Here is a 21631-nt window from a genome sequence, read left to right on the forward strand (position 1 = left end):
ACTCTGCACTTGGGTATGTCTTGGGGAGAGCAGGGTTGGGGGAGAGCGGAGCTTTCAACAGGTAGGGGTGGGGGGGGGGGGGGCAAGCGGAGGAGGTAGCGCCACGGCCATGGCCCTAACTTATTGTTTTCCACACAGGGTGCCTCCAACTGTTTCACCACTACAACTCCCAGCATGCCCTGACAGCCAATAGGTGTCAGGGCAAGCTGGAAGTTGTAGTAATGAAACAGCTGGAGGCACCCTGTGTAGATGAACTAAGGGCAGAAGTCGGCCCCCCAGCAGGCATCAGTGACATCGTACCTGCTGGGGAAGTCTGCCTGATACTGAGCACACAACCAGGCAGACAAAAAGCCATTTTTAATATAGTAAAAAACTAAAATTAAAGGCAGGGAGGGGGTTAGGGATAGATGGGTAATAGACAATGACAGAAAGAAAAACAGAGGTTTGGTGAGAGCTACCCATAAAACCTTGTGTACCTGAAGGGGTTAATAGTAATGTCCCCTCCCCCAGCGCTCCTGATGTCACCACAACCGTATATACCTCCACCTGCAGACTGTACGGGAGCCGTGTGCTTACAGGACCTGCGATGATGTCACCGTCATGTGATCAGTCACATGGAGGAGTCACATGATCAGGGGCTGCTGCTCTAGGCTCCTCTGCTCAGTGTATGCAGGACTCTGCTGTGCTGGTTGTGATCGCTGCTGGATGAGCTGAAGTTATGTGTATGCAGCAGAGCTGTGTGTGTGTGTGATGTGCGTGGTGCAGAGCTGTGTATGTGTGTGTTATATATGTCTGCAGCAGAGCTGTGTGTAATGTGCATGTAGCTGAGCTGTATGTGTACACAGTAGAGCTGTATATGTGTAATGTGCATGTAGCTGAGCTGTATGTGTACACAGTAGAGCTGTATATGTGTAATGTGCATGTAGCTGAGCTGTATGTGTACACAGTAGAGCTGTATATGTGTAATGTACATGTAGCTGAGCTGTATGTGTACACAGTAGTGCTGTATATGTGTAATGTACATGTAGCTGAGCTGTATGTGTACACAGTAGAGCTGTATATGTGTAATGTACATGTAGCTGAGCTGTATGTGTACACAGTAGAGCTGTATATGTGTAATGTGCATGTAGCTGAGCTGTATGTGTACACAGTAGAGCTGTATATGTGTAATGTGCATGTAGCTGAGCTGTATGTGTACACAGTAGAGCTGTATATGTGTAATGTACATGTAGCTGAGCTGTATGTGTACACAGTAGAGCTGTATATGTGTAATGTGCATGTAGCTGAGCTGTATGTGTACACAGTAGAGCTGTATATGTGTAATGTGCATGTAGCTGAGCTGTATGTGTACACAGTAGAGCTGTATATGTGTAATGTACATGTAGCTGAGCTGTATGTGTACACAGTAGAGCTGTATATGTGTAATGTACATGTAGCTGAGCTGTATGTGTACACAGTAGAGCTGTATATGTGTAATGTACATGTAGCTGAGCTGTATGTGTACACAGTAGAGCTGTATATGTGTAATGTACATGTAGCTGAGCTGTATGTGTACACAGTAGAGCTGTATATGTGTAATGTACATGTAGCTGAGCTGTATGTGTACACAGTAGAGCTGTATATGTGTAATGTGTATGTAGCTGAGCTGTATGTGTACACAGTAGAGCTGTATATGTGTAATGTACATGTAGCTGAGCTGTATGTGTACACAGTAGAGCTGTATATGTGTAATGTGCATGTAGCTGAGCTGTATGTGTACACAGTAGTGCTGTATATATGTGTAATGTACATGTAGCTGAGCTGTATGTGTACACAGTAGAGCTGTATATGTGTAATGTACATGTAGCTGAGCTGTATGTGTACACAGTAGAGCTGTATATGTGTAATGTACATGTAGCTGAGCTGTATGTGTACACAGTAGAGCTGTATATGTGTAATGTACATGTAGCTGAGCTGTATGTGTACACAGTAGAGCTGTATATGTGTAATGTGCATGTAGCTGAGCTATATGTGTACACTGTAGAGCTGTATATGTGTAATGTACATGTAGCTGAGCTGTATGTGTACACAGTAGAGCTGTATATGTGTAATGTACATGTAGCTGAGCTGTATGTGTACACAGTAGAACTGTATATGTGTAATGTACATGTAGCTGAGCTGTATGTGTACACAGTAGAGCTGTATATGTGTAATGTACATGTAGCTGAGCTGTATGTGTACACAGTAGAGCTGTATATGTGTAATGTACATGTAGCTGAGCTGTATGTGTACACAGTAGAGCTGTATATGTGTAATGTGCATGTAGCTGAGCTGTATGTGTACACAGTAGAGCTGTATATGTGTAATGTACATGTAGCTGAGCTGTATGTGTACACAGTAGAGCTGTATATGTGTAATGTACATGTAGCTGAGCTGTATGTGTACACAGTAGAGCTGTATATGTGTAATGTGCATGTAGCTGAGCTGTATGTGTACACAGTAGAGCTGTATATGTGTAATGTACATGTAGCTGAGCTGTATGTGTACACAGTAGAGCTGTATATGTGTAATGTACATGTAGCTGAGCTGTATGTGTGTAATGTGCATGTAGCTGAGCTGTATGTGTGTAATGTACATGTAGCTGAGCTGTATGTGTACACAGTAGAGCTGTATATGTGTAATGTGCATGTAGCTGAGCTGTATGTGTACACAGTAGTGCTGTATATGTGTAATGTGCATGTAGCTGAGCTGTATGTGTACACAGTAGAGCTGTATATGTGTAATGTACATGTAGCTGAGCTGTATGTGTACACAGTAGTGCTGTATATGTGTAATGTACATGTAGTTAAGCTGTATGTGTACACAGTAGAGCTGTATATGTGTAATGTGCATGTAGCTGAGCTGTATGTGTACACAGTAGAGCTGTATATTTGTAATGTGCATGTAGCTGAGCTGTATGTGTACACAGTAGAGCTGTATATGTGTAATGTAGCTGAGCTGTATGTGTACACAGTAGAGCTGTATATGTGTAATGTGCATGTAGCTGAGCTGTATGTGTACACAGTAGAGCTGTATATGTGTAATGTACATGTAGCTGAGCTGTATGTGTACACAGTAGAGCTGTATATGTGTAATGTACATGTAGCTGAGCTGTATGTGTACACAGTAGAGCTGTATATGTGTAATGTGCATGTAGCTGAGCTGTATGTGTGCACAGTAAAGCTGTATATGTGTAAAGTACATGTAGCTGAGCTGTATATGTGTAATGTGCATGTAGCTGAGCTGTATGTGTACACAGTAGAGCTGTATATATGTGTAATGTGCATGTAGCTGAGCTGTATGTGTACACAGTAGAGCTGTATATGTGTAATGTACATGTAGCTGAGCTGTATGTGTACACAGTAGAGCTGTATATGTGTAATGTGCATGTAGCTGAGCTGTATGTGTACACAGTAGAGCTGTATATTTGTAATGTGCATGTAGCTGAGCTGTATGTGTACACAGTAGAGCTGTATATGTGTAATGTAGCTGAGCTGTATGTGTACACAGTAGAGCTGTATATGTGTAATGTGCATGTAGCTGAGCTGTATGTGTACACAGTAGAGCTGTATATGTGTAATGTACATGTAGCTGAGCTGTATGTGTACACAGTAGAGCTGTATATGTGTAATGTACATGTAGCTGAGCTGTATGTGTACACAGTAGAGCTGTATATGTGTAATGTGCATGTAGCTGAGCTGTATGTGTGCACAGTAGAGCTGTATATGTGTAAAGTACATGTAGCTGAGCTGTATATGTGTAATGTGCATGTAGCTGAGCTGTATGTGTACACAGTAGAGCTGTATATGTGTAATGTGCATGTAGCTGAGCTGTATGTGTACACAGTAGAGCTGTATGTGTAATGTACATGTAGCTGAGCTGTATGTGTACACAGTAGAGCTGTATATGTGTAATGTACATGTAGCTGAGCTGTATGTGTACACAGTAGAGCTGTATATGTGTAATGTGCATGTAGCTGAGCTGTATGTGTACAGTAGAGCTGTATGTGTAATGTGCATGTAGCTGAGCTGTATGTGTACACAGTAGTGCTGTATATGTGTAATGTACATGTAGCTGAGCTGTATGTATACACAGTAGTGCTGTATATGTGTAATGTGCATGTAGCTGAGCTGTATGTGCACACAGTAGAGCTGTATATGTGTAATGTGCATGTAGCTGAGCTGTACGTGTACACAGTAGAGCTGTATATGTGTAATGTGCATGTAGCTGAGCTGTATGTGTACACAGTAGAGCTGTGTGTAATGTGCATGTAGCTGAGCTGTATGTGTACACAGTGGAGCTGTATATGTGTAATGTGCATGTAGCTGAGCTGTATGTGTACACAGTAGAGCTGTATATGTGTAATGTGCATGTAGCTGAGCTGTATGTGTACACAGTAGAGCTGTATATGTGTAATGTGCATGTAGCTGAGCTGTATGTGTACAGTAGAGCTGTATATGTGTAATGTGCATGTAGCTGAGCTGTATGTGTACACAGTAGAGCTGTATATGTGTAATGTACATGTAGCTGAGCTGTACGTGTACACAGTAGAGCTGTATATGTGTAATGTGCATGTAGCTGAGCTGTATGTGTACACAGTGGAGCTGTATATGTGTAATGTGCATGTAGCTGAGCTGTATGTGTACACAGTAGAGCTGTATATGTGTAATGTGCGTGTAGCTGAGCTGTATGTGTACACAGTAGAGCTGTACATGTGTAATGTGCGTGTAGCTGAGCTGTATGTGTACACAGTAGAGCTGTATATGTGTAATGTGCATGTAGCTGTGCTGTATGTGTACACAGTAGAGCTGTATATGTGTAAGGTACATGTAGCTGAGCTGTATGTGTACACAGTAGAGCTGTATATGTGTAATGTACATGTAGCTGAGCTGTATGTGTACACAGTAGAGCTGTATATGTGTAATGTACATGTAGCTGAGCTGTATGTGTACACAGTAGTGCTGTATATGTGTAATGTACATGTAGCTGAGCTGTATGTATACACAGTAGAGCTGTATATGTGTAATGTACATGTAGCTTAGCTGTATGTGTACACAGTAGAGCTGTATATGTGTAATGTGCATGTAGCTGAGCTGTATGTGTACACAGTAGAGCTGTATATGTGTAATGTACATGTAGCTGAGCTGTATATGTACACAGTAGAGCTGTATATGTGTAATGTGCATGTAGCTGAGCTGTATGTGTACACAGTAGAGCTGTATATGTGTAATGTGCATGTAGCTGAGCTGTATGTGTACACAGTAGAGCTGTATATGTGTAATGTACATGTAGCTTAGCTGTATGTGTACACAGTAGAGCTGTATATGTGTAATGTGCATGTAGCTGAGCTGTATATGTACACAGTAGAGCTGTATATGTGTAATGTACATGTAGCTTTGCTGTATGTGTACACAGTAGAGCTGTATATGTGTAATGTACATGTAGCTGAGCTGTATGTATACACAGTAGAGCTGTATATGTGTAATGTACATGTAGCAGAGCTGTATGTGTACACAGTAGAGCTGTATATGTGTAATGTGCATGTAGCTGAGCTGTATGTGTACACAGTATAGCTGTATATGTGTAATGTACATGTAGCTGAGCTGTATGTGTACACAGTAGAGCTGTATATGCGTAATGTACATGTAGCTGAGCTGTATGTGTACACAGTAGAGCTGTATATGTGTAATGTGCATGTAGCTGAGCTGTATGTGTACACAGTAGAGCTGTATGTGTGTAATGTGCATGTAGCTGAGCTGTATGTGTACACAGTAGAGCTGTATGTGTGTAATGTACATGTAGCTGAGCTGTGTGTACACAGTAGAGCTGTATATGTGTAATGTACATGTAGCTGAGCTGTATGTGTACACAGTAGAGCTGTATGTGTGTAATGTGCATGTAGCTGAGCTGTATGTGTACACAGTAGAGCTGTATATGTGTAATGTACATGTAGCTGAGCTGTATGTGTACACAGTAGAGCTGTATATGTGTAATGTCCATGTAGCTGAGCTGTATGTGTACACAGTAGAGCTGTATATGTGTAATGTACATGTAGCTGAGCTGTATGTGTACACAGTAGAGCTGTATATGTGTAATGTGCATGTAGTTGAGCTGTATGTGTACACAGTAGAGCTATGTGTAATGTGCATGTAGCTGAGCTGTATGTGTACACAGTAGAGCTGTATATGTGTAATGTACATGTAGTTGAGCTGTATGTGTACACAGTAGAGCTGTATATGTGTAATGTACATGTAGTTAAGCTGTACAGCAAGTGAAATTGAAAGTATTGAACACGTCACCATTTTCCTCTAAATATATATAATTTGCTATTCATGTGAAACTTTCAGCAGATGTTGGTAATAATCTAATTGATTTCTTCATAATGAACCCAAAGAAAAAAGGAGCTACTCAAAAATTATAGGTCAAAATATCAAATATAAACTTTATTTCATAATATTAAAAACATAGTGCAATTTGTTAAAAAAGGAGGAATACGGCACAGACAGGCGGGATACCTGGGACAATGGCAATGGATGTGTAAATACTGTTAAATCTCATTAAGTTCGTGTGTACAATAAGTAGGCAGGAAAGTACAATAAGTGCATATGCTGGCAATTCCGGTTAAAGTGCAAGTGCAAACAAGATAAGGCCTAAACATTGATCATATAGTAACCGATAAGTAACATATACATACCACAGTAATATGGAGAAAGTACTGCAAGTCCCAGGATGCCGCCACCCCTACACGTGTTTCGGGCTGCTGACCTTCGTCAGGGGAGTCTAACAAAGAGGCTGTTTTGTACACGTGGCTAGGGGTTGAGTTGCATATATACATTTATTATCTTTTACATGAATACCCAATTTCGGGCAATCCTATACATTTCTAATATTTATTGATTTGTTATACCCCACACAGTAGTGCTTTTTTTCATGTTTTTGTTGTATGATATTGATTTCTTCATAATAAACAAATAATATCAGAAATGATGTGTAATAATGTGAAATGATACAGGGAAACGTATTGAAGACATTTCCGGATATTTCTGTAATCCTTTGTACAGACCCTTTGTTGTTGATGACGTCTTCTTCCTCCTGTATGGAGACTGTAGTGTTCTGCATTGTTCTGGGGGGATTTTGTCCCATTCTTTCACACAAACTGTTTTCAAATCCTGAAGGTTCTGCGGGCCTCTTCTACGAATCACAATCTTCAGTTCTTTCCATAGATTTTCAATGGGTCATGTGATCGGCCTTTCTAGAGCTTTATTTTCTGTGGAACCATTTGAGAGTTCCCTGTGTGTTTGGGATCGTTGTCCTCTTCTCGCCCTTGTCTCATTATCATCCCGGTAGATGGCAGCAGAGTTTTGTCAAGATGAGTCTGTAAATTTACCCATTCATCCTTCGCCAGTACCAGGGGCCTTGTTACGTCTTTAAAGGGGTACTCCGGCCCTAAGACATCTTATCCCCTATCCTAAGGATAGGGAATAAGATGTCTGACCGCAGGGGTCCCGCCGCTGGGGACCCCCGCAGTCTTGCAATCGGCACCCACCTCTTTGAGCTGCATGCTGCGCTGCCAGCTCACAAACTGCCAGGTGCCGACCACGGGGCCGGAGTATCGTGACGTCATGACTCCACCCCTGTGTGACGCAGCACCATGCAAGTCTATGGGAGGAACGCGTGACGTAACACGGGGGCGGAGTTGTCATGATACTCCGGCCCCCTGGTCAGCACCCAGCAGTTTGTGAGCTGGCAGTGCGGCATGCAGCTCAAAGAGGTGGGTGCTGAATGCAAGATTGCGGGGGTCCCTAGCGCCGGGACCCCCGCGATCAGACATCATATCCCCTATCCTTTGGATAGAGGATATATTGTCTTAGGGCTGGAGTACTCCTTTAAAAGTTCAGGGGCACAGGCAATGGCTGAGGGGCTGGAAGAATGGAGGGGCAGGAGGGAGTGGCTAGTCACGCCCACTTATATAGTTTTAGACCCCACATAAGTGACAGGCCCGTGTCCACTTTTCATTGTGTGTCCTACTTCATGATACCAGTATCAGCACTATAAATGTGGTTCTCACCACCTTGTGCATTTTCATCCCCCCCCCCTCATCACCCCCTGAACCATTTCATACCCCTTGGGCCGTTTCATTTTCCCTCTATCCCTGCAATGCCACGTTGTTCCTTCCCTGTGAACCCTCCAGTGACATATCATTTCCCCCCCCCCCCCCCTTTATCAGGCCCTGTGCCACATCATTGACCAACCTCCTAGTCGTCGCCCCCCACCAGCAACATCATTTCCCCACCAAAACCTAGGGCAGAGCTTTCCAAACTGGGTACCGTGACCCATGAGTGTGTTGGCGACAGTCCATAGGTGTGTTGCAGGACCGTCTTGTCCCACAGCAGCTGCCGTTGGTCACTGTTCATAAAGGGGTATTCCGGTACTCCAGCGTTCTGAACATTTTCTTCAGAACGCTCGATGCCGGAGGCCATGATTGTGACATCACAGCCACGCCTCTTCATGATGTCACACTACACCCCTTCCATTCATGACTATGGGAGGGGTCATGTCGGCAGACACGCCCCCTCTCATAGACATGAATGGAGGACCGTGCCATTACATCACGATCAGACATCCCCTATCCTTTGGATAGGGTATAAGATGTATAGAAGCGGAGTACCCCTTTAAAGGTATCTGCTCGCCGGGGTCCCACTGCTGTGACCCCCTGCAATCTCCGTGCAGCACCCAGAATTCTAAACAATATGTCTGGGTTCCCGTGGCGGGAGACGTAATGTAACACCACGCCCTATTGTGCCATCACGCCAACCCCCTCCATGGTGGATTCCCCACTGTAAACATCCATCGCTATGAGGCACCCTCGTTGGGAAACATTGCCTTACAGACTGCCATGACCACCTTATTGAGTTCAGGAATCAGTAGCAGCTCCCCATGGAATAGAACCATTGGATGGAGAAGAAACTAATATTGAAAAGCAAATTTTTATTAAACATTTGTAAGGCTGCATTCACACCACATTTTTGCAGTACAGTTCCCATATACGTTTTCAATGTGAAAACCGCACAGAACCGTATTGAAAGCCGTACGCATTGACTCTCCATTGAAAACCGTATGCCAAAAGATGCATCCAGTTGTGTCTGTTTTGCATCCTGTGCGGTTATGTCAGTTTTTTCCCATACCCAAAACCGTAGCCTACCACAGTTTTTGGTCCGGGTGAAAAACTGTATTAAACCGTATACGTTTTTTTTAAAACATGGGAGTCAATTGGAAACTGTATGTGCGTACGGTTCCATCCCGTTTGCACCATATGGTTATTGACTTTGCACAGTTTTATTATTGGAAAATCAAACAAGTGAAACTTTATTCATAATGGAATGAAAAGTTAAAAACATACACTTTTTTCTTAAAAAACTGATGCAACCGGACATCATTTTTCAAACTGTATATGGTTTTTAACTCTGTACGGGTAAAATTTTGTACACACATTTTCATACAGTTTAGTCTGGTTTTGAGGAATCCGTTTTTCATCAAAAACCTGATACGGGAACTGTATTGCAAAAACGTGGTGTGAATGCACCCTAACAAGGTTTGGGACCAGTTTATATACATTAAGGTAAAATATTCGAGTACCTGGTTGAGTATTTTTATTTTTTTTTATTCAAAGTTTTGTTTTAAATAAAGAGACAAACAATAACAGAGAAAATCGCTGGTGTCAACAAGGACAATGGATCAAAACAAGCATAAGAGTCGGGAATGGGAGACCCACATTAGCTTTGTTGTGTTTATTGGGGCTGAGTTGGATGTTATAAGGGGAGGGGGAGGGGGAGGGTGAGGGTGGGAGGGACTGGGGATGTCATAGCAAACATGTAATATCTGCTGTACTTTGTTAGCGGTGTTTTGGCTGATATGATGTATATGCTATTTACTACGGCACTTATATATCCTCTCTGGGAACTTCCCGGAACCCTTGTTGTATTATGAAAACCAAATAAAATTTTATTGAAAAAAACCAAAACAAGCATAAGTAATGTAGTTTACATTCAATATCCAAGCAAGTGGAAGTAGTACGCTGAACCTAGTACCAATCGGGTATAAGAGAGTAGAAATAACAGTAATGCAAATACAGCATAGGTAAAAAAATAAAAATGGGGCAAAGCAACTGTTTACGGAAAAGACAGAAAAAAGGAAGGGTGAGACCAATTACTTTATTTAAAAGCCAGACAATAGATACGAAAAGAGAGAACCCAAAAGAGGGAAATCAGACAAGGAACACGGGGTCTACAGAGATCGACACCACTAGACAACAAAGGGCAAAGACACGACGGGGAGAAAAGACGGAGAACACTTAGGAGACTACTGGGTTCCCAGAGGCCAACAATGTGCGATATTCCGGCGTAGATTGGAAAGACAGCCAATCGAACCAGGTTTTACTATAGCGCTCGCTCTCTGCAGGGGACAAAGCAATCAGTTCCTCCATACGCTGCAGATGGTTAATTTCCGCCATCCACTCACTAACTGTGGGAGGATCCGACGATCTCCATTTGCGAGGAATGAACGATTTGGCTGCCTGCAGAAGGTAGCGCAAAAGAGACTTCTTATAAGAGGAAGAGGAGACATCGAACATAAACAACAAAGTTGCTTCTGGGGAATCTGGTATAGACACACCGGTAACCCTACGGGCAGTGGTGCGTACCGCAGTCTACAAAGGGCGCATGGACAAACCAAATGTGGGATAAAGTGCCGATCGCGTTGTTACAACGCCAACATAGTTCAGAAACTGAAGGATATCAGCCATGCAGCATCTCTGGGGTGCGGTACCAACGAGATAAGATCTTATAATTAGTCTCCTGAGCCTTGTTAGCAATAACAGATTTGTGTGTGAGAAGGAAACATTTCCGCCACTGAGCCGGAGTAAATTGCCTATTCGGTCTCCCAGGCTGAGCAAAAGGAAGGTAAGGAAGAGGAGTATCTGGTTAGTAATAGCTGATAGAGGAAGCCAATGGTATGAGGAGGTACAGGAGGAGTGAGGCATAGGTGTTCAAATGGAGTGAGGTCCCGATGTAGGCGGGCAGAGCGAGAGACAGATGCATAGAAATGTTTCAACTGTATATACTCAGATGGACTACAGGGCCTAGAAGACACATCAGGGCAGACGTCAAATAGAGGTAGTACACCAGATGGAGAGAGCACATGTGTAAAACGCAGCGGAGTTCCCCCCCCATCCCCCCCAGAAAGGAATGGGATAATGCCCCTGGGGGAAAATCTGGGTGATTGGTGATGGGCAACATCGGGACCAAGGGATCTACAAGAGATCCATTGGACGGAGAACTCTTAAGGGCAGAAAGCGTCTAACGCATGGTAAATGAAAGCAAGGGCAAAGAGGACGGAGGTGGGGGCCAAGTCCAAGGAAGACCAGCAACTGCCATGGGTGAGACATCATGTGCTATACGCACCCAGAGTTTAGAATCAATATTATGCAACATGTCCAACAAACGGGCGTGCATCGCCGCCATACAGTACATGCGGCAATTAGGCAAGCCCACACCTCCACTCTCTTTCGGACAGTACAGTGTTTCCCGCCATATCCGGGAGCGACCCGAGGCCCACACAAAGGAGCCAAATTTACTCTGCATATCACGCCAGAATGAGGAGGGAATACAGATGGGGATAGTTTGCACTAAATAGAGCATTTTAGGTAATAGAGTCATTTTAAGTATATTGATTCTTCCGAACCACGAGAAATTTTTCCTCCGCCAAGACTGTAAGAGAGCATCAAACTGTGATAGGAGAGGGACAAATTTACAGTGAAACAGAGAGATAGGTCGGCGGGAATCTTCGTACCCAGATAGGAGAGACCCGTGGTAGGCCATGCAAAAGGAAAATTAAGTCTAACAAGGTTAACCGAGGCCAGGGGAAAGGATACATTAAGCACCTCAGATTTAGCCACATTAATCTTAAAGTTGGACCACGCACCAAACCCAGACAGCTCCACCATCAAGGAGTGGAGTGAAATATGGGGATTAGTTATATATATTAAAAGGTCATCAGCAAACGCTGAACACTTATACTCAGTATTACCTATGGAGATGCCCGAGATGTCAGGGTTCTGGCGAATGGCCGTTAAGAGGTGTTCCATGATCAAGACATACAACAGCGGGGACAGTGGACACCCTTGTCTAGTACCGTTGTGTATGGTAAAGGGCCTAGACAGGGTACCATTAATTTTAAGCCGCGCAAAAGGGGTCTGATAAAGGGAAAGAATTTTGGAAGTAAGAATAGGGCCAAGACTAGTGCTGCTTGCGAATATTCGCAATTCGAATTCTATGTGCGGATATAACATATTCGCGAATTTGTGAATATTCGCGAATATAGCACTATATATTCGAAATTACGAATATTTGCTTTTTTTTTTTTTCACAGTACACATCACAGTGATCATCCCTCTCTGCTTCCAGCTTGTGTGGTGTAAGAAGGCTCTAATACTACTGTGTGGGACCTCCGGGCGAATATTCGCATATGGGAATATTCGCGAATATTGATCCCTCCCTTCTTTTAGCTTGTGGGCCAATGAGAATGATGCAAATACAGTTGTTGGAGATTAGCAATATACATGTAAAGTTCATAAATTTTCACATATGCAAATTTTCACATATGCAAATTTTCGCCTAGGCGGAAAAAAAACGAGAATATTATGAATATGCAAATTTAGAGAATATATGACGAATATTCGTCCATAAATTCGCGAAATATCGTGAATTTGAATATGGCCTATGCCGCTCAACACTAGCCAAGACCGATCGTAGATAGGGCTTGCTTTAAAGAGGAACAAGATATATGGTCGAAGGTCTTTTCAGCGTCCAAGGATAGAATCATAAGTGGGATCCCCCGGGACTTAGCATGGTGGATAATATCTAGGGTTTTCAGAGTGTTGTCGCGGGCCTCCCTCCCCGGGACAAAGCCCGCCTGGTCAGGGTGAATCAGGTCTGGCAGGAGAGGACCTAAGCGAATAGCAATTAAAGGAGTACTCTAGTGCAGAGTATTCCTGCTCCGTCCTGCCCGGGCTACAAAATAAATGAAAATGAACCATCACTCACCTCCCTGGGTTCCCGCGGAGCACCACTACAGCTGATCGGTCCTCCGGTCCATCTCCTTCATACTTCCGGGTGTAACGAAGCGTCACATGGCGCTCAGCCTATCGCCGGCCGAGGCAGAACATCGCGGCAGCTGGGGATAGGCTGAGCGCCATGTGACGCTTCGTTACACCCGGAAGTATGAAGGAGATGGACCGGAGGACCGATCAGCTGTAGTGACGCTCCGCGGGAACTTAGGGAGGTGAGTGATGGTTCATTTTCATTTATTTTGCAGCCCGGGAAGGACGGAACAGGAATACTCTGCACTAGAGTACTCCTTTCATTTGGAAAAAATCTTCAGATCTACATTCAGCAGAGAAATAGGCCTGTAGCTAGCACTGACCTGCTACAGGCCTTTTTCCCGGTTTAGGTAGGACCGCGACATGCGCCAGGGTAGATTGGGGAGAGAAGGGGGCATCTGGGGAGACAGCGTTAAAGGCTGCAAGCATCAGGGGAGCTAAACGCTCGCTATAGGATTTGTAAAACGCAGCAGTAAAGCAGTCGGGGCCCAGACTCTTTCCTCCTGGACAGGACATAATGACCTCCTGGAGTTGGGAAGATGAAAACGGGGCCTCTAAGGTCTCCAGCATTTCCATCAGAATCTGAGGGAGTGTGGTGAGGGGGAAAGAGTCTGACCGAGAGCTAGTATCTGTACGAGAGGGGAGGCTATATAAGCAAGAGTAGTAGGCATGGAACACCTCCGCTATGGACGGGGTCTCATGTACAACTGGAACTAACGGGGTCTTAATACAGGGGATGTGAGATCTAGCTACGCGTTCCCGAAGGGCTCTGGCCAACATTCGTCCACTTTTGTCGCCAAAGTCATAGAATTTGCTGCAACACATTTGAAGGGCTCGCTTTGAGGAGGCATCAAGCAAGCGCCTAGCCTCCTGGCGTGCCAAAAGAAGCTCGACAAGAACAGGAGCAGAGAGTGCACGTTTGTGGGCCAGTTCCAACTCAGCAATACGGTGTAAGGCCTGTCGCAATGTACCAGCATGTTCCATCTTAAGGCGTGCACCATGTTTAATGAAGACCCCCGTAACACAAAATTAAGAGCCTCCCATTTCACCATAGGAGAAGTAGAGACCTGGGAATGATCTAAAATAAAATCGGAAATTGTTTGTTCCACCTCGGCAGTACACACACAGCGTCGAGCAAAAGGGATTTGTTTAATCGCCAGGTCCATTCCCCTTTAGAAAGGAAAGGCAGACGTAAAGTGCTGATCACCGGAGCATGGTCCGACCATAGAATACTGCCTATGGAGGAAGAAACAAGCCACGGGAGGGCACTATGTTGGAGTAAAACATAATCAATACGACTATAAGAGCCATGGGGGGTAGAGTAGAAACTATAGTCCCTGTCAGCCGGATGAAGCATCCGCCATGTGTCACAGAGTTGCAATAAATTGAATGCCTTCTTGACCCATTTAATGGCTGAGTAAGCCATAGAGGAACGGCCAGTGGAGATGTCCAATGTGGGATCCAAAGTGAGATTCAGGTGGCCACACAGGAGAACCGTGCCTTTGAGTAAGGGAAGGGCAACGTCTCTAAAGTCCAACAGGAAGGAGACCTGGCTATGATTAGGGGAGTACACATTGAGGATCGTGAGGACATGACCCCCGACTGACAATAAGATTATGAGGTAGCGGGCATCCGGAGCAACCGTACAATTCAGGACCTGGTGGGGGAGGGACTTATGGATTGCAATCGCCACCCCACAGGACCTGGAAAGAGGGTTGTTGGCACAGAACCATGTTGTGTAGTGAGGGTGTTTGAGAGGGTTTGTGTCCTACCTTGAAGTGAGTTTCTTGAAAACACACCACATGGGTCCTTTGTTTGTGAAAGTGATGCAATACCTGGGCTCTCTTTTCCGGAGGATTCAGGCCGTTCGCGTTGAAAGAGGCAATCTTGAAGTCCGCCATGAGACAAGCAGAGAGAGAGGAGAAAAGAGGGAGAGGTTAGTAGAAGGAGGTGGGAGAAAGAAAGAGGGAACCCAGTAGCAAGGAAGGCAGGGAAAAGAGAAAGGGAAAGGAATACAAAGGGGGTGTTTGGAGAACTGAAACGTGGGCGCAGAAACACAAGGTAGGGAATGGGAACACCAAAAGGACATACAAAGATACAGAAGACCACAACAAAAAAGAGGAGAGGGAGAGGAAAACACTAACAAGCGGTAGTAGAAAAGAGAACTACCGCTGCAACAACTAATGACTATCCAAAGAGGTAAAGAAAGGAAAACACTCCAGGGAGTCAGAAAAAACCCCACTGCAGGGATCCTACACCTATTGGGGGAAAGAGTAGGTCAGTCAGCATAAACACCGGAGCTCCCACGCTACCTAGAATACAAGAAGAGAATGAGGGAGGTAAAATAGCGCATGCAAAGGGTCAGAAAGAGGTGCCTTACTGAGTGAGAGAAAGGGAAATGTGCAATAGGGGGAAACCAGGGAGAGGGCAGGACTAAAGCCCTAACCAAGGACAGAGAGGGACTGCCAATAGAAACCGTAAGTATAAACATCAACATTCAGCTACCTTCCCCCCCTCCCCATAATTGGGAACACTGAGTCCCCAAAGCCAGGAAGAGAACATAGGCTAAAAGGTACAAGTAGATAAGGCAACATCTGAAAAAAAATAATGCAACAAAAAAAAAAAAAAAGGGGGGGGGGGGGGGGGAGTCAATATCATAAGGATGACTCATCAGACGACCCTGCCTTGGAAGCAGCCGGAACAACAGGAATCGACTTCTCAGGAGGTGCTCGGGATACAGCAGGAGGACCCCTAGTGCGGGAATCACTTGGAGAAGGACCAGAGCGGACAGTCTTTGCAGGTGAAGCAGTACCAGGGCGAAGCGGTCTCTTGAACTGAGAAGGCTGTAGCTTAGGCCAGTCCGGGAGGACAACATCTGGGAGATCTAAGTCCTATAGGAAGCCTGGTAGATCGTCAGGTGATCGTAGAGTGAAGACACGGCCTTGCTGACGAACCGTGAGGGAAAAGGAATCCCCACCGATATGAGAGCCCGTGGTCCCGAAGGACTTGCAGAAGTGGTTTAAGAGCAGCACGTTGAGCCAATGTATGGCGGGAGAGATCAGGGTACAGTTGTATAGGTACATCCTTGTAGGTGATCCGCCGCCTCAGTCTATCTAGCACAGTACAAGATATCTTCTTTGAGAGTGTAGAAATGGATGCGGCAAATAACATTCCTAGGATTCCGATCATCAGCACTAGGAGGGCGCAGCGCCCGGTGGGCTCTGTCCATTTCTATATGTGAATCAGGAGGACAGTCCAGGAGATCACTGAAGATAACGGTAAGGGCATCCCACAGCTCCCCAGGGGATACCGCCTCTGGCAGACCACGGATTCGTATATTATTCCGTCTGCTGCGGTTTTCGATGTCATCAAGGTGTTGTTGAAATAGAAAAAGGTGATCCGTGTGGCCACTGACAACAGACTCTAGGGCTTGAAGAGAGGCCAAAGTGGAGTCCTGAGCCACTTCTATAGCATCCACCTGGACAGTGACCGAGGACAAGTCACTCTTGAGCTGCGCAAATTCCTGTTTACACTCATCAACTACCCGTCTAGTAAGAGCAAAGATATCATCTTTTGTAGGCAGAGAGCGGGTCAAGGCCTGCAGGTCAGCCAGAGTGACAGGTACAGAGGTGGAGGATGTGGCCCAAGCATATCTCAATTGGTCCTGACAAGGATTCTTGGAGGAAGGCAAGGGGTCAGGAGGCTGAGACTGGGAGCGAAACAGCATAGGGGTGCCATCCAAGCTACATGCAGGTGCTTCCGGCACAGTTGGGAGTAGCACACATGGAGGAGAGTCAATCAGAGGTCCCACGCAGGGGGAGGTGAGGGTAGGAGAAGGGGCAGTAGGCCCAGGAGGTGACTTGGCAGCAGGGACCATATTTCCTTCCCACGAAGAACCAGTGGACCACTGGGGAGAGGGGGGCTCAGCAGGCAGAACGCCACCCAGGGGGGAGACAGGGGGAGCCAAGGCAGGTAGCATCTCGGGGGAGGCTGGAGAGCCACATGGGGCCAGGCTAGAAGCCCCCTTCAGCAGCATAGCGTCCTTATTTAGAACAGGGGGGGAGAGGGCCCCAAGGGGGGACTAGCAGGAGGCACCAGTAGAGTATCCCCAGTATTGCAGCCAGGCAGGGGGACTACTTCCATAGTCAAGGGCACCAGAGAGAACAGGTCCCACCCCGAGACAGAGCTGACACTCACCGGACACTGAGGAGGCTTGCAAGGCCAGGCCGGAGTAGCAGCTGGGGAGCGATGTGCTGGGGAGGCGCAGGAGGTCGCAGGTCACCGGAGCCAGGGGACGGAGCAGCGCCAAGTCCCGGAGAGGCAGCAGGAGATCCGACGGGTAGCAGGTAGGGAGTGGGGATGGTGCGCTATGGGCAGCGTTGCAGGACCCCAGTGCCGGAGGTGTGCGGTGCTGAGCTGGATCTGTGAGCACGCATGGCGGCGGCTTCAAGATGGTGCCGGCTGCAGGAGCGGGCAGTGAGGTACCCGGTTTGGAAGGCTGTGACCGGGTAAAGTAGGTTTCTAAGTGCTTCTGTCACTGAACAAACACAATTGGCTAACAGGCAATTGCGTAAACTGGATCCTATCATAAACTAACTACACCAACAAAAAAAGATACCAGTATACTGATTTGAATACAAAAATAGTGAATAATCTTTATTCAAGTGCATTATAAAATCATACATAAAATACAAGGTACTATACAGATGAAAGCTACAGAAAGAGGTAGTGATACTAAATCCACAATGGTAAACAGTACAGACGGCAGGAATACAGTCCACAGATGTCAAATTGCAACATGCCCATAGATAGTAAAATTAAATAATGAAACATACATATAATGAGTGTACAGAGCTGGTATATATCCTCAAACGGGCTATGAGTAAAGTGCACGTAACAAATTATATAGCACCTAGCCCTGTTCAGAGGTAAATCAGCAGCATTATATAATAGAAAAGAGGAGAGCATGAAAAACAGAAAAAAGTAACAAATACCTGCCATACACCAATAAGGGAGATCACTACCTGTACCCCAAGGCGCGTTTCGCGTATGGGCTTCGTCGCCCCCTGACGAAGCCCATACGCGAAACGCGCGTTGGGGTACAGGTAGTGATCTCCCTTATTGGTGTATGGCAGGTATTTGTTACTTTTTTCTGTTTTTCATGCTCTCCTCTTTTCTATTATATAATGCTGCTGATTTACCTCTGAACAGGGCTAGGTGCTATATAATTTGTTACGTGCACTTTACTCATAGCCCGTTTGAGGATATATACCAGCTCTGTACACTCATTATATGTATGTTTCATTATTTAATTTTACTATCTATGGGCATGTTGCAATTTGACATCTGTGGACTGTATTCCTGCCGTCTGTACTGTTTACCATTGTGGATTTAGTATCACTACCTCTTTCTGTAGCTTTCATCTGTATAGTACCTTGTATTTTATGTATGATTTTATAATGCACTTGAATAAAGATTATTCACTATTTTTGTATTCAAATCAGTATACTGGTATCTTTTTTTGTTGGTGTAGTTAGGTTTCTAAGTCCAGCAGAGGGGACAGGGGGATGGCAGGAGTGTTCCCCTTCTTGTTTCTGGTGGATCGCTCCATTATGAAAGTGCTGATTGTGGAATAAGGCAGGAGCTCTGTACACGTGCGTCTCTACACCACCATGGCCATACACGCCCCGACCTGGTTGAGTATTTTTTAATGAATAATTATACTTTTTCAATGTTAGTTTATTGCTCTCTCTTGTGACTTGGACTGCAATGGTTGTAGTATTTGTTCTATTTCACAAGTTGGAAGATTACTTTCCAGTGTGAGCTCTTTGGTGTATAAGAAGATTTTCTTTCCGAGTAAAACATTTCCCACATTCTGAACATGAAAATGGCTTCTCTCCTGTGTGAGTTTTCTGATGTTCAACAAGATCCGATTTCCAGGTAAAACATTTTACACATTCTGAACACGGGGAAATGGCTTCTCTCCTGTGTGAATTTTCTGATGTTCAACAAGATATGATTTTTTAGTAAAACATTTTCCACATTCTGAACATGAAAATGGCTTCTCTCCTGTGTGAGTTCTTTGATGTACAACAAGGCCTGATTTCTGAGTAAAACATTTCCCACACTCTGCACAGGAAAATGGCTTCTTGTCTGTGTGAAATCTTTGATGATGAAGAAGACTTGATTTGAGAGAGAAACATTTCCCACATTCTAAACATAAAAATGGCTTCTCCCCTGTGTGAGTTCTTTGATGTTGAACAAGACATGATTTCCGAGCAAAACATTTCCCACATTCTGAACATGAAAATGGCTTCTCTCCTGTGTGAGTTCTTTGATGCAGAAGAAGATTTGTTCTCCCCGTAAAACATTTTCCACATTCTGAACACAAAAATGGCTTCTCTCCTGTGTGAGTTTTCTGATGTTCAACAAGATCTGATTTCCACGTAAAACATTTTCCACATTCTGAACATGGAAATGGCTTCTCTCCTGTGTGAATTTTCTGATGTTCAACAACATATGATTTTTGAGTAAAACATTTTCCACATTCTGAACATGAAAAAGGCTTCTCTCCTGTGTGAATTTTGTGATGCTGCTCAAGATCTGATTTCTGAGCAAAACATTTTCCACATTCTGAACATGAGAATGGCTTTTCCCCTGTGTGAATTTTCTGATGTTCAACAATATATGATTTTTTAGTAAAACATTTTCCACATTCTGAACATGAAAATGGCTTCTCTCCTGTGTGAGTTCTTTGATGAACAACAAGGTCTGATTTCTGAGTAAAACATTTCCCACACTCTGCACAGGAAAATGGCTTCTCCTCTGTGTGAAATCTTTGATGATGAAGAAGACTTGATTTGAGAGAGAAACATTTCCCACATTCTGAACATAAAAATGGCTTCTCCCCTGTGTGAGTTCTTTGATGTTGAACAAGATATGATTTCTGAGCAAAACATTTCCCACATTCTGAACATGAAAATGGCTTCTCTCCTGTGTGAGTTCTTTGATGTAGAAGAAGATTTGTTCTCCCCGTAAAACATTTTCCACATTCTGAACACGGAAATGGCTTCTCTCCTGTGTGAGTTTTCTAATGTTCAACAAGATCTGATTTCCACGTAAAACATTTTCCACATTCTGAACACGGAAATGGCTTCTCTCCTGTGTGAATTTTCTGATGTTCAACCACATATGATTTTTTAGTAAAACATTTTCCACATTCTGAACATGAAAAAGGCTTCTCCCCTGTGTGAGTTTTGTTATGTTGAATAAGATGTGATATACTATTAAAACACTTTCCACATTCTGAACATACAAATGGTTTCTCTCCTGTGTGAATTTTGTGATGCTGCTCAAGATCTGATTTCTGAGCAAAACATTTCTCACATTCTGAACATGAAAATGGCTTCTCCCCTGTGTGAGTTTTTAGATGTCTAATAAGACTTGGCTGACGAGTATAACATTTCCCACATTCTGAACATGAAAATGGCTTCTCTCCTATGTGAGATCTTTTATGTTGAACAAGATTTGATTGAACATTAAAACATTTTCCACATTCTGAACATGAGAATGGCTTTTCCCCTGTGTGAGTTCTTTGATGTTTTACAAGATCTGATTTCCTAGTAAAACATTTCCCACATTCTGAGCATGAATATGGTTTATTTCCTGTATGAGCTCCTTGATGTCCAACACCCCTTCTGTGACCTTTATTTTGCTGAACATCCTGTGATGAATGAGAAGACAGGACCTGTATATAAGGATGAGATGACAGATCTTGGCTGTGAAGGGCTGAGGGTGTATCTGGGATAATGGAATGTTCTTCATATGTATCTTGTGTGATATCATCATCTGCTTTATAATCTGAAGATATAAGATTCTCCTCTGATCTCCTGGTACAAGAATCTGCAGAGAATAACACAGATTTTATTAATAATTGTGCCCATATTTATAGTCTTTTTAGTAGAACATTATAAGTGCAGCATGTGACATCATGGAACCTTCTCCCTGTCCTCCCAATAATAAATAGTTAATGTGCACATAATATAGGTTCCCTATTATCTAGTCAGCAGTACAATGATGGGGTAACTCCGCCCCTGTGTACTAGCAGGACCTTAGAATAATTAAAGTGTTACTCCACCCACAGACATCTTATCCTCTACCCAAAGGATCGGGGTTAAGATGTCTGATCATGGGGTCCCATTGCTGGATCCCCTGCAGCACCCGACATTCTACACAGTATGTTTAGAACGCTGGGTTTGGGCGTCCAGAGACGCCACGCCCCTTCGTCACACCACGCCACACCACGTCCCCGGCGGGGACCGGGGTGACTGCTGATATCAATCAGCAGGCACCCCGCGCAAATGCCTAGGGGGGTCATCAGACCCCCCCCATGTCGGCGATAGGCACCTAGCAACATCTGGGGGGGTTACAGTCTGATACCATTATACAGTGGTCTTT

General features: G+C 44.5%; 1 protein-coding gene across 1 annotated transcript; it reads right to left on the reverse strand.

Annotated features, from left to right (window-relative positions):
- Positions 1–18751: 18751 nt before the first annotated feature.
- LOC130297895 (gastrula zinc finger protein XlCGF26.1-like) lies at positions 18752–20930 on the reverse strand (the record flags this gene model as incomplete). Its single annotated transcript, XM_056550743.1, is given in 1 exon segment — positions 18752–20930. A coding segment is annotated over 1 exon segment (1806 nt), but the record flags the coding sequence as incomplete, so codon positions are not given.
- Between the last annotated feature and the right edge of the window lie 701 nt (positions 20931–21631).

This window comes from Hyla sarda, assembly GCF_029499605.1.
Source record: "Hyla sarda isolate aHylSar1 chromosome 1 unlocalized genomic scaffold, aHylSar1.hap1 SUPER_1_unloc_1, whole genome shotgun sequence".
Taxonomy (NCBI): domain Eukaryota; kingdom Metazoa; phylum Chordata; class Amphibia; order Anura; family Hylidae; genus Hyla; species Hyla sarda.